At 36.0% G+C, this 18,165-nt stretch overlaps 1 protein-coding gene across 4 annotated transcripts; it reads right to left on the reverse strand.

Moving 5' to 3' along the window:
- Window positions 1-1,701: 1,701 nt before the first annotated feature.
- On the reverse strand, window positions 1,702-16,372 carry LOC122397122. 4 transcript variants are annotated; one of them, XM_043396024.1, is made up of 5 exons: window positions 10,304-10,403; window positions 9,290-9,455; window positions 3,410-3,663; window positions 3,151-3,270; window positions 1,702-3,092 (listed from the first exon to the last, which is right to left on the reverse strand). In XM_043396024.1, the coding sequence occupies exons 2-5, from the start codon at window positions 9,326-9,328 to the stop codon at window positions 2,507-2,509; spliced, it is 999 nt and encodes a 332-aa protein (XP_043251959.1). In that variant the 5' UTR covers window positions 9,329-9,455; window positions 10,304-10,403; the 3' UTR covers window positions 1,702-2,506. The 4 variants fall into 4 exon arrangements, with proteins under 4 accessions (XP_043251959.1, XP_043251960.1, XP_043251961.1 ...); XM_043396025.1 differs by having other exon boundaries at window positions 9,290-9,452; window positions 10,304-10,331; XM_043396026.1 differs by lacking the exons at window positions 9,290-9,455; window positions 10,304-10,403 and adding an exon at window positions 16,218-16,372.
- Between the last annotated feature and the right edge of the window lie 1,793 nt (window positions 16,373-18,165).

The following is an 18,165-nucleotide window of genomic DNA, read 5'->3' on the forward strand; positions in this document are numbered from 1 at the left end:
CGTCAAGGAACCTTTATATAACATATTGGATCAGTTATTTCTGGAGGAGTTTCAATCTCTGGCATCGAATTCTGACCGCTCCAACGTCAATTTGGTAATATGGTAATATAATACCGTCCATATTTGGGCAACCGTTACCATTACTTTAAGTCGATGCTCCCCGGAGTACGTAGAATCGAATGAATCGGAACAGAGAGAAAAACGACTTAATGACATTATATAAGACACGTACGTGTACTTCTTGTTTATTCATATAATCTAACAACGCGATACGTAATACCTCTGGCACAGTTTCGATCCCTTTTAATTAACTTAAAATCAATGGCAAACATTTCGTTCACGTTTTGCAATAATTACATCGCGTAAATTGAAATTTTCAACGAAAATAGGTGATTTCATCTTTCAGAAAAAATTTTAATGGGAGATTCTAGATGCCAAAATAAGACGAAAATCAAGAATACAATTTCTTGACTGAGGCTTCGTTAAAAAGTTATTAACAATTAAATTGAAAAATTTCAAATCGTTCTGGAAAAATTATTTTCAGTTGCGGGGGTCAGTTACAATCATTTTTGGTGAATATACATACCTTCGAAATCCTATCCACTTTCGAAAAAAAAAATCGGAGAGGTGCAGAAATTTTTCGACAATATAAAATTTTTCAAACCGTTCTAAAAAAATTATTTTCTGTTGCAAGGTTCAATTACAATCATTTTAGGTGAATAGATATACCTCCGAAATCCTACCCACTTTCGAGAAAAAAAATCGAAGAGGTGCAGAAATTTTTGGACAATAAAAAATTTTTCAAATTGTTCTAAAAAAATTATTTTCTGTTGCAAGGTTCAGTTACAATCATTTTTGATGAATAGACATACCTCCGAAATCCTATCCACTTTCGAGAAAAAAAATCGGTGAGGTGCAGAAATTTTTCGACAATATAAAATTTTTCAAACCGTTCTAAAAAAATTATTTTCTGTTGCAAGGTTCAATTACAATCATTTTAGGCGAATAGATATACCTCCGAAATCCTACCCACTTTCGAGAAAAAAAATCGGATAGGTGCAGAAATTTTTCGACAATAAAAAATTTTTTCATATCGTTCTAAAAAAATTATTTTCGGTTGCGGGGGTCAATTACAATCATTTTTGGTGATTGGACATATACCTGAAATCCTGCTCATTTTCGAGAAAAAAATTCAGCACGGGTGCAACTTTAAACGTAACTAACTTTTTAACAAAGCCTCCATCAACAAATTGGTATTCTTGATTTTTGTCGTATTTGGGCCTCTAGAATACCCCATTAAAATTTTTCCCAGGGGTGACCGAACACCCTGTATATTTAAAAAAATATTTTTCAAAGGAATAATTCGTGATACGTATAAAATTTCCTTGTTTTAAACATTAGATTTGTGGAAAAGTTCCTTTTTTACAAGATCGATAGATGTCAAGGGTCAGTACTAGGTAGAAATGTAGTTAAACGAAACTCGCTTTGCACAAAAGAATTTGTCCCCAAATAGGTTAGAATGACAAAAGGAAAGTACGCTCTCGAATCAAATATTTATCTAAAGATTCTAGTGTATTTATACATTTGCATTTTCCAGACAAAGAAAAAATAAATTATTCTGGTCATATTTGAATAATTTTCGAATTTCTACAATATATTGACAGAAATAATTGTTTTAGTTGAAATAGATTTATACGTATTTTACTTTCCGAAAATCCGTCGTAAGTTCTGCGCAGGCGCGTCGTGAATGCTCGGTTGCGTTGATAGGCGCTCGATGACGAAGAAATTTTCTAGACGAAGTAAGTTCTATTTATCGACGATCGATGTCTAAATAAAAATATCCCAAACTCTGTTGTCCACAAAACATTCTGCCATTCTAGTCGTTTACAATTCATTTCACAAAGTCATTTCTGTTTGGGTAATAAATGAAAATGATTTTATAAATGTTGTCCGCAGACAAATATACATTTTAATTCCGAGTACAAGCTATTTTTTAAACATAATTCTTAGAAAATCTTTTGTACTATCAAACACGACGAAGATACTCCAGGTGGTATCCCATAGCACTTGAAAACGAAATTTCTCACATTATTGCCAAAAATAAAACATGCATAAATTTTGTGTTAAATGCTTAATTTATGTAATACTTTTTCCTTACAAAGTAACACAATTTCCAACACAGGTGCGATATATTTAACAGTGTAAATATGTTTTGTTAACGTAATAAAACATAATAATGGAAAACTGCTTAATCATACTAATCCTCGACGAGCATAAACAAACACGATCAGCCTTGTTCACGCGTTTGTAAATTCATCGTACGTCGTCGTTCTTTAATTTATTTTAACAGAATTACAGTATTCGCACAAAGTCGTCGGATTTATTTAAATTTACTGGAACCTTATAAATAATAAGATAGTCAAAACATGGCACCTACTGTTAACCTTTGGAGAGACCTTACGATTTCTCCACGGCATTCGGTATAGCTTCAGCGAGATAGTTTATATTACTTTGTGTATCTTCTTGATCTCTGTCTGTATAATGTAGGTGGCGACGGGTCGTAAGGCGTCGCTGCGAAACCCACGTATTTATTGTTCTTCTGGTGAACGAAACCGTTGCTTTGAGGATCCGTCTTATAATAAATTACTCTTCTAATACCAAACGGATCGATGTAACCGAAAGACCCAACGTTTCCTCCTCTGGCGTCCTGTTCCTCCTCGTGATACTGCCTCTTCAGATAATATTGGAATCCGTTCGCAACGGTGTGTGTCCCGTCGTATGGTGGCGCGTCGGTCGAACTGCTTTGGGATGCAGGTGTCGCTAGTCGATGGTTCTTCTGCAAATGGTTGTAAGGACCGGTAGCCCCGTCCCGTGGTCGTTGGTGGTAATTGTAATAATTGTTCGGAAGCTGGGAATTTTGCAGATTTCGTTGCCCCGAGGAAAAACTTCCTCGATTTGCCGCGTTGTAGTAATCGTTGCTCGAGCTCGATATAGGAGAAACGTCCACTCGAGGATTGGCCGTGGTACTGACGTAATAGCCAGAGTTTATTTCGTTGCCAAGCAAAGGTGACACGTTGCTTCCTTTCCACTGTCTGCGACGGAAAGGAACATTTAATTACCGATTATTAATACGCTTTTTTGGTTCAGTACCTGAAAGGATTTGGCGGTGGTGTAGGTTCGACGAGAATTCCACTCTGGGCAGGCACCCTTTTCGCTTCCGCCATTGCATCGTACATGGGTCTGTCTTTGCCCACGTACACCATTTTTGATCTGATCGAAACGTACAATAATCTTTATGCACAACGAGTTTTACCATCTTAAATGCAACTGAAACTAAGTGTTAAACGTATCGAGAGGGATTATTCTAAAATTTGTCAAATACGATTGTTTCCTTACTACCCTTACTTACCTTAATATTCGAAACCCGTTGTGATCAGCCACGTAATCCTTGAGTCGCAAGTACCCTAAAGGGTCCAGCCAGCCCTCCGTGCCGATAACAGTGCCATCGACCAACCTTTTCTCCTTCCTGTATTGTCCGTTCAACGTTTGAAACCGGAAATGCCTCTCGGGACCCTCATCCGTCTGAATATGATACTGCGTATTTGGGTCGAAATTCCAACCACTTTTGTCAGCGTTTCCCGTGCTTCGACATAAGACTGAAACCTGAAACAATAGAACCATCAATATTTTTTTCAATCAACAACGTTTCCATTTAGACTACGAAAAAAAGTGATCGATCGAAATTTAATTCGAGCCCATAATTTTTATTCGCGACAAATACGAATAAAAAATTTTATGCAAATAATGTGAAAAAAATCTATTATACAAATTTTATTCGCTTTTAAATGTTCATTGTATAAAATCCTTAATGCAGTTTTCGGGCTCTCGGGGTCCTCGAATTCCTCGCGCCCTTTTTTCGTTCTCCCAGATCCGCCACTGTCTAGGAAATAATGCAGTTCGAAACTCGTTCAACAGATGCGCATACAAAGTGTCTCATCAGCAAGTATGTGTTTCAATCGGATCCGCAGAAGTCGGATTGTGCCCGTAGAATCTCGTCAAGGACAACTATTCCAGTACCCGCGTACACTTTTCGAGTAATTGTCTCGTCGTCCGAAGGGCGAAACCGCCACCCACTCGAAGTCATCGCGAGAGTCGATGACTCCGTCTAGGAGACGAGGACTGGTTAATAGAGTTTACGTTCGTGGGAAAAGCAAGTCGAGCTAAGAGCTTTCTTCCATGAAAAGGAACGTCGGTAATGCACGGTACAGGGCGCCCTGGCTGACGGTAACCATAAGCTTTTAAACCTGCAACGGGGAGAATGGTATCAGCGCTAAACTGGTAACAGCGGGCGTCGGAGCAGCTGGATTGGTTGGAAAGGAACTCCACGGTACTGCTTACGACCTCGACCATGAATACATCGAGGATGAAGCACAGATGGTTGAATCAAGGAGACAAGAGCTTCGGGATCGACTGTACGAGATCGAATTATCGGAAACCAGTGTCCTAACCTAGCTTTTTGGCGTCTCCCTAGCGTCCTAACCTAGCTTTGGAATCTTTTACGAACTTTGCACATTCTTTGCAAGGGAAACCATAAACTTTCTCGATTATGGAGCTCTGCTGCTTTTAGTGTAAAAATAATAAAAATTGCGAAAGTTATTTAATGATGCATCTATGGATATCGAAAGATGGTACTATCCAGAGATGACTTGTTGGCTAGGCACCTACAAACTAAACGGGGCAAGGGCAAGGAGAGAAGGTCTACGCGCCGCAATATTCCCACCATACAGGCCCGCTCTGACGTCACGGTACATAGCAGTAGGGTCTCCGTAACCTCTTTTGTTCCATTCATGGCTAGTATTTTGAGCGTACGGTTACGCCAATGCCTCTCAGTCTTGCCCTATCCTACTCTGTCCCTATACGTTTCGTTCGCGTCCTTTGTCACGCGATGGAATTGTAGTTGTGAGCAACTCAGCCAATAATGACAATGCGTGTGAGAGCACGCGTTGCTATTAAGCTACGGCCAATCGGCGTGCCTAGCTATCAAGTCATTGCTGCATAGTAGATGACTGAGTTCTGATCAGTTATACAGGGTGTCCGGTCAACCCTGGGAAAAATTTTGATGGAAGATTCTAGAGGCCAAAATAATACGAAAATCAAGAATACCAATTTGTTGATGGAGGCTTCGTTGAAAAGTTATTAACAATTAAATTCAATAATTTCAAAACGTTCCAAAAAAATTAATTTTCGGTTGCGGGGGTTAATTACAATTATTTCTGGTGAATACACATACCTTCGAAATCCTACCCACTTTCGAGAAAAAAATTCGAATAGATACTAAAATTTGTAGACAAAATTAAAAAATTTCAAATCATACTAAAAAAATTATATTTAGTCACAGGGGTCGATTACAAGCATTTTTGGTGAATAGACATACCTTGAATTCCTAACCAGTTTCGAGAAAAAAATTCGACTAGATACTGAAATTTTTAGACGAAATTAAAAAATTTCAAATCGTACTAAAAAAATTATATTTAGTTGCAAGGGTCTATTACAAGCATTTTTGGTGAATACACATACCACGAAATCCTACCCACTTTCGAGAAAAAAATTCGAATAGATACTAAAATTTGTAGACAAAATTAAAAAATTTCAAATCATACTAAAAAAATTATATTTAGTCACAGGGGTCGATTACAAGCATTTTTGGTGAATAGACATACCTTGAAATCCTAACCAGTTTCGAGAAAAAAATTCGACTAGATACTAAAATTTTTAGACAAAATTAAAAAATTTCAAATTATACTAAAAAAATTATATTTAGTCACACGGGTCGATTACAAGCATTTTTGGTGAATAGACATACTCTCGAATTCCTATCCACTTTCGAGAAAAAAAATGGAGAAGTTGTGAAATTTCACGTCGAAAAAAAAGTTTCAAATCGTTCTGGAAAAATTATTTTCGGTTGCGGGGGTCGATTACAATCATTTTTGGCCATTACAATTACCCCCGAAATCCTACGCACTTTCGAAAAAAAAATTCGAGAAGGTGTAAAATTTTACGTCGAAAAAAAAAATTTCAAATCTTTCTGGAATAATCATTTTCGATTGCGGGGGTCAATTACAAATATTTATGGTGAATACACATACTTTCGAAATCCTACCCACTTTCGAGAAAAAAATTCGAGTAGATACTGAAGTTTTTAGACGAAATTTCAATATTTCAAATCATACTACAAAAATTAGATTTAGTTACAGGGGTCAATTATAATCATTTTTGGTCATTACACATACCACCGAAATCCTACGTACTTTCGAGAAAAAAATTCCTTACCGAAAATCTAATTGGGTCGCTTTTTTCGACGGAAAAAGAAAATCTCAAATCGTTCTGGAAAAATTATTTTCGGTTGCGGGGGTCAATTATAATAATTTTTGGTGAATAGACATACACCCGAAATCTTGCGCATTTTCGAGGAAAAAATTTAGTAAGGGTGGAACTTTAAACGTTAATAACTTTTTAACGAAGCCTTCATCAAGAAATTGATATTCTTGATTTTCGTCTTATTTTGGCCTCTAGAATCTCTTATTAAAATTTTTCCCAGGTTTGGCCGAACATCCTGTATATGAATTCCAACCTTAAAGCGTTGTTAAATAAAGTATCAATTAAAGAAATTCAAAATTATTCATTTGTAAAATCTTAATATTGAAAAAAAATCGCTAACGAGAGAAACTTGTGTAAATTCTTGTAATGGAAAAATATACTTAAGGTCCGTTCACACCGAAATTTTAAATAATTGGGAAAGTAATTAAATCTAATATTTTTTAATTTTTTCCAAGTTCAATGTCATGGACCAATTAAATCTTCCCATAGTCAGATGCAAGAAACTTATTTAGGTGTTCAATTTTAATGGTACGCATAATTGCAATATTTCTACTGTTTCATATGTGTGTCACAGTGATAGTGTCGATGGTCTATATACTTGGTATTCATTGACAGCATTCATTTCCTATATGGAAATACGGCCTTCGTCACTTTCAATCTACGTGCACGATACGTGGTATTAATTATTCGTGTGATTCGCTCGACAAAGTTCCATCGCGTGTATCATCGTAAATTTTACTATGTCACTAATACAGAGGGACACATGACACACATGGATCGGCATGCATCCAGAAATAACTATTCCAAACTGTTACATAAATGTTCTTGGTGAGACAGTTGCATAGAAACGAGACAATCTCGTCAAGTAGGTTGTATAAACAATCCTTTATTTTCGAACGAGAATAGAAATTCCGCGAAAAGCTGCGATTAACGAAATACATTTTTACAAAGAAAAAATTATTCTCGACCCTCTGATGGATTTTAAAAGAAATTTTTCGCAACGATTCTTTCGACATAGCAAACAATGCCACCTTACGCACGATGTTATTATCTATTCTTCATAGACTATCCCCGTAGCTTCTGTGAGTCATTTCCTCCCGTTCCTTTGACAAAAGTGTCTTTGCAATACTTTGTATTCGAAGCGATGAGAAGTTATTGCAATGGATAAGTGGCCAACCTGAATTTAATATACTCGTGGAGGATGTCCCAATAGAGAAATAGGAAGATATTCAGGAAAACAGATATACGCTTACGAAACGATAACGCGACTTAAACTGTGAACTTTATAATGCTTCGACGTCTACAAAATGGCGGGGGACTCGTAATTAATCGGGGCTGCGAGAAACGAGTATACAGAGAAAATGAACGACTGCAACGATTAATCGTTCAAAAATTAAAATGAAGTCCAAGGATGCTGCGAAGGTAGTTGCTGACCTTCGTAGCCGGTCTGATCATCGACGTATGCACTAGTGCACGTAATCTTCCAGAGCACTTAAATCCTCCTCCACTGCAGTCGGACGTAAATGGAATAGATCGTTTATGAAACCACCTTGAGCCAAAAATCTGTTTCTATAGTCGAGGGAAACGAAGCACGCACAGTGGAATGGAATTTTAAGTAAAATTTCAAATAGCTAAATGTAAATGTAAATTCCCCGAAAAGTTTCGTTTGGAAATTGAAGTCCCGAAAAATATTTGGACATTTTCAAAAATGTTTTCGAAAGGATCGTTGTCGAGGACTCGTTGGCTGAAGATGAATGCAAACAAGAAGAAAATGCTGTGTTACGATTCTTTCACTTTGCACTTCACGCTTTATGAACACCACGGACTCTCTTCGAATACGAAATGGTTGCTCTTTCCTTGGATCGCGATTACTGGTCAGCGATTATTGCATTGTAATTACGTTACATCGTATCGTAAATTTTCCCCGTTTGAAGCTGTCCTATTTGGAATATTTATTCAATTAAAGCAAAGATAATGTAGTTTTTACAACGGTGGAATTGTAAGCGAAGTTGTTAAATGCTTGTCTAAATTTTGTAATTGTATCTTTTGGTTATTTGTATAATTATAGTGTTTTATAAAATGGGATATTGAAGGCTATTCTTAGTTGCTGATAAAACATTGTAACAATTATGTACAGAATAATAGGACACTGAGAAATGCAAATATAAAAGTAATAATGATAATTATACTATAGAATTCCATTGTCCCAAAGGATGTAGTTATGCACAATTAATAATTTTCGAATAACTGCAGGTAATGATACATAATGAGCCTATCGTTCGTGTGAAGCATGGAAAGAGCCGTTTGTACAGTACAAGTATATTTGCAAGCCGAAATAAATTATAATTGCGCTGTAATTATCGTGCATTTAGAGAATCTTTGTTATTTGAAAGTCAATGAGCATTACTTAACAGGAGCAAGATGCAAGTAAATTATTATGAAACATCTGAGCACCCAACATTGTCGCGAATGCCTCGAAAACATATTTTCAAAATTCTCCATCGAGATAAAAGTATACGATCTAAAATTTTGAATGTCACTCGATCAAACCTGAATTACAAAGTCACGATTTAAATTATGGAAATCTTCTTATCGCTTTAAAATAGATAGATTTATTATGTAGTAATTATTAATTATCTGTTTAAAACCCACTATCTTAATATATATTTAAATCAACACTTCCATGGAATATTTATGAAACATTAAATGGAGTAACTCGGAGCATGGATTTCTTCGATTTTGTTGAAGTAGAAAGTTAATATAAAGAAACAGACACATCCATCAGCCTAGAAAATGATTCAGAATCGTACATTCACAATTTCAATAATAAACACATTCCTCTACTCATCTTTTTTTTTGTTTACGTGAATAAAGATTTATCACTCTATAAACATTGAATAGACAAACCTACCGTTAAAACATTCAGGCAACATAATGTCCACAGAATCATAGTCTTCGCGGTATATTTATTCGAGTACAGCTGAATTACACCACCATGCTGCCTTCTTTCTGTTCTTCTTTATCACAATCCGGTTTAAGTATTGCGCGAGAAGGGGTAAAGCACATGCAGATAGCTTCTGGAAAATTGCAATACATCCGCTCGAACTAATCCTTCGATCTTGCAAAAATTAAAACAAACTTTCTCTCGATTTTTGGAAAAATGAAAATACAGTGTAAATTTTTCACGAGGAAAAGCAAAAATAAAATTGTGTAATACTTCTGCTTAAACTAATTTTTTAATGTTGCAAAAATTAAAACAAACTTTCTCTCAATTTTTGGAAAAATTATCAGAGAATACTCTTCGAAGCAAAAATTAAAAATGATCGAAAATAGATGAAAATACAGTGTAAATTTTTCACGAGGAAAAGCAAAGAAAATATTGTGTAAAACTTCTGCTCAAACTAATTTTTTAATCTTGCAAAAATTAAAACAAACTTTCTCTCGATTTTTGGAAAAATCGAGAGCATCGCAAAGTTATCAAAGAATACTCTTCGAAGCAAAAATTAAAAATGATCGAGATAGATGAAAATACTGTGTAAATTTTTCACGAGGGAAAGCAAAGAAAAAATTGTGTAAAACTTCTGCTCCAACTAGTCCTTTAATCTTGCAAAAATTAAAGCAAACTTTCTTTCGACTTTCCGAAAAATCAAGAGCATCGAAAATTATGGGAAAATACTGTTCAAAGTAAAGATATTAAACGAAGAAAACAGATGAGAATACAGTGTATTTCACGAGGAAAATTTTTTGGAAGCGAGGAAAAAAGAAATTGTGTAAAACTTTCGTTTCGATCGATGGGACGTAAACGTCACCCTCGCGTGGATTTTATTCGACGCGACGCGATAGTGTTCTCGTTTAGTGTTGTCCGCGTTGGAACGTGGTGGCCGTAAAATTAGGAAACGGTGGAAGAAAGTGCGGAAAACAGTACCACGGTGTATCACCAGCACGGATATCAACGAAGCGAGCACAGAGGACGCGATACGGGAACTGAGACCCGATGGATGCTTTGTGTTTTCAGAGTATCGTCAACCATTCCATGGATCTCAACTCTTTCCTTCGCAGCCGTATCCCTACCTCCTCAATGACCACGCACCGTTTTTCCTGAACAACACCGCGCCCATCTTGCAATTACAGATGATCACTCTACATTTAAAATTACCTCACCGAAACTTATGGTTATGCATTCCTCTAACGTGCCAGCCTCTAATTACAAATACCTTCACGCGTCGATATTACTCACCGTGTACATTGCGAACCTTTTCTGTATCGAGAGAATCTATATTTAACTAAATTAAAAAGCCATCATACACGTGACTTAGAAAATAAAATATTTGTCAAAAATTATCGGTGTTTACAATTTCTAGGGATGAGATCCTCGAGTTCTCAATATTTAGAATTTTTTGGAAACTTCCTGTCAACTCTTTAAGCTCTACATCCGCCATTACTGATCCATACACGTGGCTTAGAAAATAAGATATTTATCAAAAATTAATATCTCTGTTTACAATTTCTCGAAATGAGACCCTCGAGTTCTCAACATTTAGAATTTTTTGGAAACTTCCTGTAAGCTCTTTAAGTTCTACGCCCGCCATTACTGATCCATACACGTGGCTTAGAAAATAAGATGTTTGTAAAAAATTAATATCTCTGTTTATAATTTCTAAGGATGAGATCCTGGAGTTCTCAATATTTAGAATTTTTTGGAAACTTCCTGTCAGTTCTTTAAGCTCTACATCCGCCATTACTGATCCATACACGTGGCTTAGAAAATAAGATGTTTGTCAAAAATTAATATCTCTGTTTATAATTTCTAAGGATGAGATCCTCGAGTTCTCAATATTTAGAATTTTTTGGAAACTTCCTGTCAACTCTTTAAGCTCTACATCCGCCATTACTGATCCATACACGTGGCTTAGAAAATAAGATTTTTGTCAAAAATTAATATCTCTGTTTATAATTTCTAAGGATGAGATCCTGGAGTTCTCAATATTTAGAATTTTTTGGAAACTTCCTGTCAACTCTTTAAGCTCTACATCCGCCATTACTGATCCATACACGTGGCTTAGAAAATAAGATGTTTGTCAAAAATTAATATCTCTGTTTATAATTTCTAAGGATGAGATCCTCGAGTTCTCAATATTTAGAATTTTTTGGAAACTTCCTGTCAGTTCTTTAAGCTCTACATCCGCCATTACTGATCCATACACGTGGCTTAGAAAATAAGATGTTTGTCGAAAATTAATATCTCTGTTTACAATTTCTCGAAATGAGATCCTCGAGTTCTCAATATTTAGAATTTTTTTGGAACTTCCTGTCAACTCTTTAAGCTCTACATCCGCCATTACTGATCCATACACGTGGCTTAGAAAATAAGATGTTTGTCAAAAATTAATATCTCTGTTTATAATTTCTAAGGATGAGATCCTCGAGTTCTCAATATTTAGAATTTTTTGGAAACTTCCTGTCAACTCTTTAAGCTCTACATCCGCCATTACTGATCCATACACGTGGCTTAGAAAATAAGATTTTTGTCAAAAATTAATATCTCTGTTTATAATTTCTAAGGATGAGATCCTGGAGTTCTCAATATTTAAAATTTTTTGAAAACTTCCTGTCAACTCTTTAAGCTCTACATCCGCCATTACTGATCCATACACGTGGCTTAGAAAATAAGATGTTTGTCGAAAATTAATATCCCTGTTTACAATTTCTCGAAATGAGATCCTCGAGTTCTCAATATTTAGAATTTTTTTGGAACTTCCTGTCAGTTCTTTAAGCTCTTCTACATAAGCCATTGGAAATATATATGTGATAATGTCCACAAGTTTGTACAAACTTTGTAAGGTAATATCTTTGTAGAATAATTCCTGAATAATTTTTACTTGTTTGCATGCTCCAATAACTTTCTGTTTTAGGCGTTAAAAATATTCGAATTCTTCGTCACTATAGATGTAACGTAAACCAATAAGTCGAGCCGGGATCGACAAGTTAAGACCTCCACGGTTCGCTTTTATCTGGCTCCCGGGTCCGTGGACCGTGACAAAAGCTATCAAACTGTCAATATTCGTAGGCGTCGACGATTTCTTTGGTGCAAAAACAATGTTTACGAACACGTCCCCGTATGGAAATATTTTTGTAACGATAAACCGAGTCGTAGCTAAACAATTGCAAGAGAAATAATCTTTCTGGTCTTAAAAAATTGTGATTATTGACAGTTATCTAACTAAATGCAATTTAATACTGTATCGTGAGAATATTGAAATATCAAATTGTGTAAAATTAAATAACACCTCGTTTCTAAGCACTCACTTGCAAAATGATGGCTTCTAAAAATTATTTTTATTTCAATAGTGCTATTACAATTTTATAATTCAATATTCTCGTACTACTGTAGTACCATTGAAGTAAAAATAATGTGTAGTAGCCATCTTCTTGCAAGAAGAACTTAGAAACAAGGGTGCCGTTTAATTTGAGGAAATTTAATATTTCAATATTCTCACACTACAGTATTAAATTGCATTTAGTTAAATGACTGTGGATATCGTTACCACAGTTTTGCTACAAAATATCCATAGAATTGAAAACATCATTCTACGTAAAAATTGTATTATTATGATGACTGTTGTTTAGTTTCTCTTTATCATCGAACGCGTCGAAATTGATTTCTCCTCGTATTGGGAGTTGCGTCAAACAGAAAAGAAAAGAAACCGTGATTACTATGAACGAGGGATCGGTGACGTTGTCATACTAGAATCCGAGTTTCATTCACAAATACTCGAGCGATGAAAGTTGACAAGCATTAACCGAATCACATGTAAGAAAGCCCAATTCATCCTCTTATATACAGCTATCTGGTGGTCGAGTTTCACGATCATATTTTCTCCTTCGTTTGCATCGCTTTCACTTTTACGAGCCGAGAATATTGTACACGGCGAACAAACGCGATTGTGTGAATATATACGAGGCGCCGCCTTTAACAGTGAAACTTTTACACGCGTACCGATTTACGGTTCCCAGAGATCCAGTTTCCACTCGACCTTCTCTCCGTCGTTGTTTTTCAGCAACGACAAAATTACGACCGACTACGATTACCCAATTTACTCCGCTGGCAAAACGTAAACGTGAACGAGTGGTTAGAAATGATTTATATCCCTTAGTAAACGGAATCGTTTTGTCACGAATGCAAAACATTTTATAATAAATTTAAAAACGATAACCTCGTTGAATTATGAACGCGTCTCGAGAAACAAGTACACACATATAAGTTCAAATGCATTCGGCTCGATACCTAAATAGAAAATACCGTTACTATACCGCCATTTTCCTATTACGTCAGTGGAGCCCTTACAGACATGGAGGTTCGAAAATACTGGTATGACATCATGCTAGTCCGCTAAAATACCGGTATATCCTTATTTACCGATATCCTCGAGCAGAAGATTTATTTTATTATCCACTTGTTTATGTCGCTAAACTCTCTGTAAATATTTTGTAAATTATTGCATCTGCGTTGTGTCTGCCAATACTGAGAGCTTTGATAAAAAATTTAACTCTTTCTCGAAGTACGCTACATTATACTGGTATAGTTTTGTATCTGTAAAAAGATACAGATCCCGTTACATAAAAAGAAAAAGGCCTCGAGTCGTCCTCAACGCCCACGTCTAACGATTCTTCTTCTTGAAATTCTAATGGCTGCCCCCTTTTTTCTCCTGTAATCTCCATACGCTCGAGTACGCTTGTAAATTTGATGATCCATATGATTTACGTTGTGTTAAATATTAGAATAATATAAATATTCCATCATCATTAACTTCTAGAGAGTATACAGGGTGTTCGGGCAACCATGAGAAAAATTTTAATGAGAGATTCTAGGGGCCAAAATAAGACGAAAATCAAGAATACCAATTTGTTGATGGAGGCTTCGTTGAAAAGATATTAACGTTTAAAGTTTCGCCCTTATTAAATTTTTTCCTCGAAAATGCGCAAGATTTCGGATGTATGTCTATTCACCAAAAATTATTATAATTGACCCCCGCAACCGAAAATAATTTTTCCAGAACGATTTGAGATTTTCTTTTTCCGTCGAAAAAAGCGACCTAATTAGATTTTCGGTAAGGAATTTTTTTCTCGAAAGTACGTAGGATTTCGGTGGTATGTGTAATGACCAAAAATTATTATAATTGACCCCTGTAACTAAATCTAATTTTTTTAGTATGATTTGAAATATTGTAATTTCGTCTAAAAACTTCAGTATCTACTCGAATTTTTTTCTCGAAAGTGGGTAGGATTTCGAAAGTATGTGTATTCACCATAAATAATTGTAATTGACCCCCGCAATCGAAAATGATTATTCCAGAACGATTTAAAATTTTTGTTTTCGACGTAAAATTTTACACCTTCTCGAATTTTTTTTTCGAAAGTGCGTAGGATTTCGAAAGTATGTGTATTCACCATAAATAATTGTAATTGACCCCCGCAATCGAAAATAATTTTTCCAGAACGATTTGAAACTTTTTTTTCGACGTGAAATTTCACAACTTCTCCATTTTTTTTCTCGAAAGTGGATAGGTATTCGAGAGTATGTCTATTCACCAAAAATGATTGTAATTGACCCCCGCAACCGAAAATAATTTTTCCAGAACGATTTGAAATTATTAAATTTAATTGTTAATAACTTTTCAACGAAGCCTCCATCAACAAATTGGTAGTCTTGATTTCCGTCTTATTTTGGCCTCTAGAATCCCCTATTAAAATTTTTCCCAGGAGTGGCCGAACACTCTGTTATAGTAGTAAATAATTTTTCTTCGTATCTCGTTTGAAAAACTATCGTAATAATTGTGAAATTTTCGATTTCTTTTGAAATTCTTTATAAAGCGTGCGAATACTAATTCATTACTCCTTTCTTATTCTACACCTCCTTAGTCACTACGTATTTATAAAGCGAACAAAAGGCAATGCTGAGAAAAATTCACATGACTTGTCGGAGACAATTGCCAGGAAACAGATGCAATCAAAAAATTGTAATCTCAGTCAACGAAGATACACGTTGTCTGACATTGCGTATATCCGCCGGTTGATGATTTTTATCGTAAAATCATACATTGCGGGTATCCGCCGGTTGATGATTCCTATCAACAACTCGGATGTGCTTTTTTTTTTACTTTCGTTCGTTTTATCACCCCCCTTTATTTTATCAGTGATCTTGGCAGGGTAAATTCCATCGTCACGATTCTCAAATTGGAACTGAGATGGGGGATAATTCTTATCCGGTTAAAAAATCTATGTTTAACGATAATAAGCATCGAATGTTTAATATGCAAAAGTAACAACACGGAAAATACTTGGAAATAAGTGGTATGAAATAAGAGAGATGAAAGGCAGTGAATAAATTAAAATATTAATTATTCACGAGTATGTTCCTAAATTGTGTTTGAACATTATTCGCGTGTGGTTTAGACAGGCGTTTAACTAACAGTGAATGGTAAATTTACTACTACATGCTCCGTATATGTGTCTCATACACGCATGGCTGATCTTGAACTTCGAGTGAAAAGAGCAGTGCATTAAACCCATTTTACACTGGATAACGTTCGCTGCTGGACGAAGCTGCGTTTTAGAATGGAAATAAAATTTAATAAAATCGAAACACTTATTGATAAAAAAGAAAAAAGATCGAACGGTCGAATCCAGCTATCAAAGCCACAGAAAAGACTACAATAACAACGTAATAAGCGCCATCACTGTGCACATTAAATATCGAATAATTGAGATAAGTTTATTATTATTTATAATTCCAAAGGTTATTAGATGCGCGTAATTAGTAGCTTCGAAACGTAGCTTACCGCAAAAATGAACGCCAGTTGTATTTCCCGCATTTTTAGCGAACAAAATGGACACGGATGGACGTAATTAACGGTGAAACAGTCATTTACTCGTCGCGTCGAATTAATACCCAGGAGATTCAGAGACGAAACCTTACGCGTCTAATCGTGCCCGATTACTGATCCACCAGCGGCCAGGTCGATGTCGAATCACGCTTAAAAGCCTACGTGAACAAGGCAAGCTGTCCGTACTTGGCGGAGCAGACCGGACCTACGCCTTCGCAATTTTCCTTTACGGATTATGATATGATTGTGCGTATAAGACACACGTAACACACAAACAATAAACACGCTGGCGGCTTTGCGCAACGAAACCTTGCCTCTGAACTCCTATCCCTCGCGAACTTCGCTTTCATAACAATAGTACCAAAGGATTCATTATTGTTGGAACGAAACTGAAATAAACAAATACCAGGATCACGAAATTCCATAACATCTGTTTTTTAACTGACAGCAATACCTAACCTAACTCTATAAAAAGGCACCAGTCACGAGACTGTTCGATACTTATTTTATTTCGTTACAACTACATTCGATTTATTAATGTACACTCATTTTTATTCGAGCGTCCATTATTCTATATATATTTGCAAAACGAGCCGGCGACAAATCGTCGAACGACGCTCGTAGTCGACGCGTTAATCGAGATCGGATGTTTCGAGTGGTCGCGTAATGATTTGACGCGTTTATTCTTAATTAGTGCAGTTCTGGCCTTACTGGGCGCGCAAATGCGCCATCTAGCGACTGATTGGCGCCAGAAGTAAAAGCGCAAGGCGAACGGGGAAAGGATAGCATCGCTGAGACGGTTCGCCAATGATGTCACCACCGACAAGGTACAGGAACAGTCGAGCTATAGGACAAAGAGAACATTCAATGGGAGTTTCTGTGTCACGAACTGAAATATCAACCTCGGGGAAAGAGCGACGGTTACGCAGCGCACTCTGCGGTTAAGGACGACGACTCTGGGAACCATTTTGGACGTACCAATTGTAGAAAACTTATTATACGCTTTAATTACGCCTCATCTGTGCTTTGATTGGTCAAACCAATCACTCTAAGAACAGTTTTCAATTGGTTTCTTAATTGTTCGACGAGACAGCTCTTATTAGTGACCAGTGACCCATGACATAAGCTTGGCTATTGGTAACCAACGATCCATGACATGAGCACAGTCGCCTTAAATAGACTTATACAAGATAATACACATCAATTTCAATGTAACGATTTTCGAAGAAGGTAACTGCAGTATTGGTTAATTGTTAAAATTTTTTCCTTGCATTTAAGTCTTATTCAAGTATCAATGGTAAAAACAGGAATGAGACACAAATATAGTAACCTAATCATCACTATTCAGCTTAATACTACGGATCGTTTGTCATTGTTTAATCTATAGATTTCGCAAAATAGTATGTGTTTATACGTTTATTTCGCTTAGGACATCTTTGACATGTATTTTGAACTTCGAGTCACCTAACTTATCGATAGTGGACAAGTGACGTCGTCGACAGTGCATCTCTGTACCACAGACGAGGTATATGAATAGACCTTTCACCACAGACGAGGTATATGAATAGACCTTTCACGTAATGTAATTTTTCGGCCGGAGTTTCTGGGGTCCCGGGACCCCATTACCATTTTCGTGTCACTCGCAACGTTATCAACAGATTCAGAAATGAACACAAGAGGAAGTGAGACAGAAAATAAAATTACATAAATTTTATTATTTTTTAACGGAATTAAAGCTGTAGGGTCCATCATTGGACATTAATCTATTAATTTCATTGGAGAAATCAATCGATTAAGAGTATTTAAAAATTTCAAGATTATTAAAATTCCTAAGGATGTATTTCATTGATACGTACACCGCAAATTCTCTATCTTTTATTTTAAATTGTAATACATCATTTAT

This window comes from Colletes gigas, unplaced genomic scaffold, assembly GCF_013123115.1.
Source record: "Colletes gigas isolate AHSC1104 unplaced genomic scaffold, ASM1312311v1 Colletes_gigas_Sc00009, whole genome shotgun sequence".
Taxonomy (NCBI): Eukaryota; Metazoa; Arthropoda; class Insecta; order Hymenoptera; family Colletidae; genus Colletes; species Colletes gigas.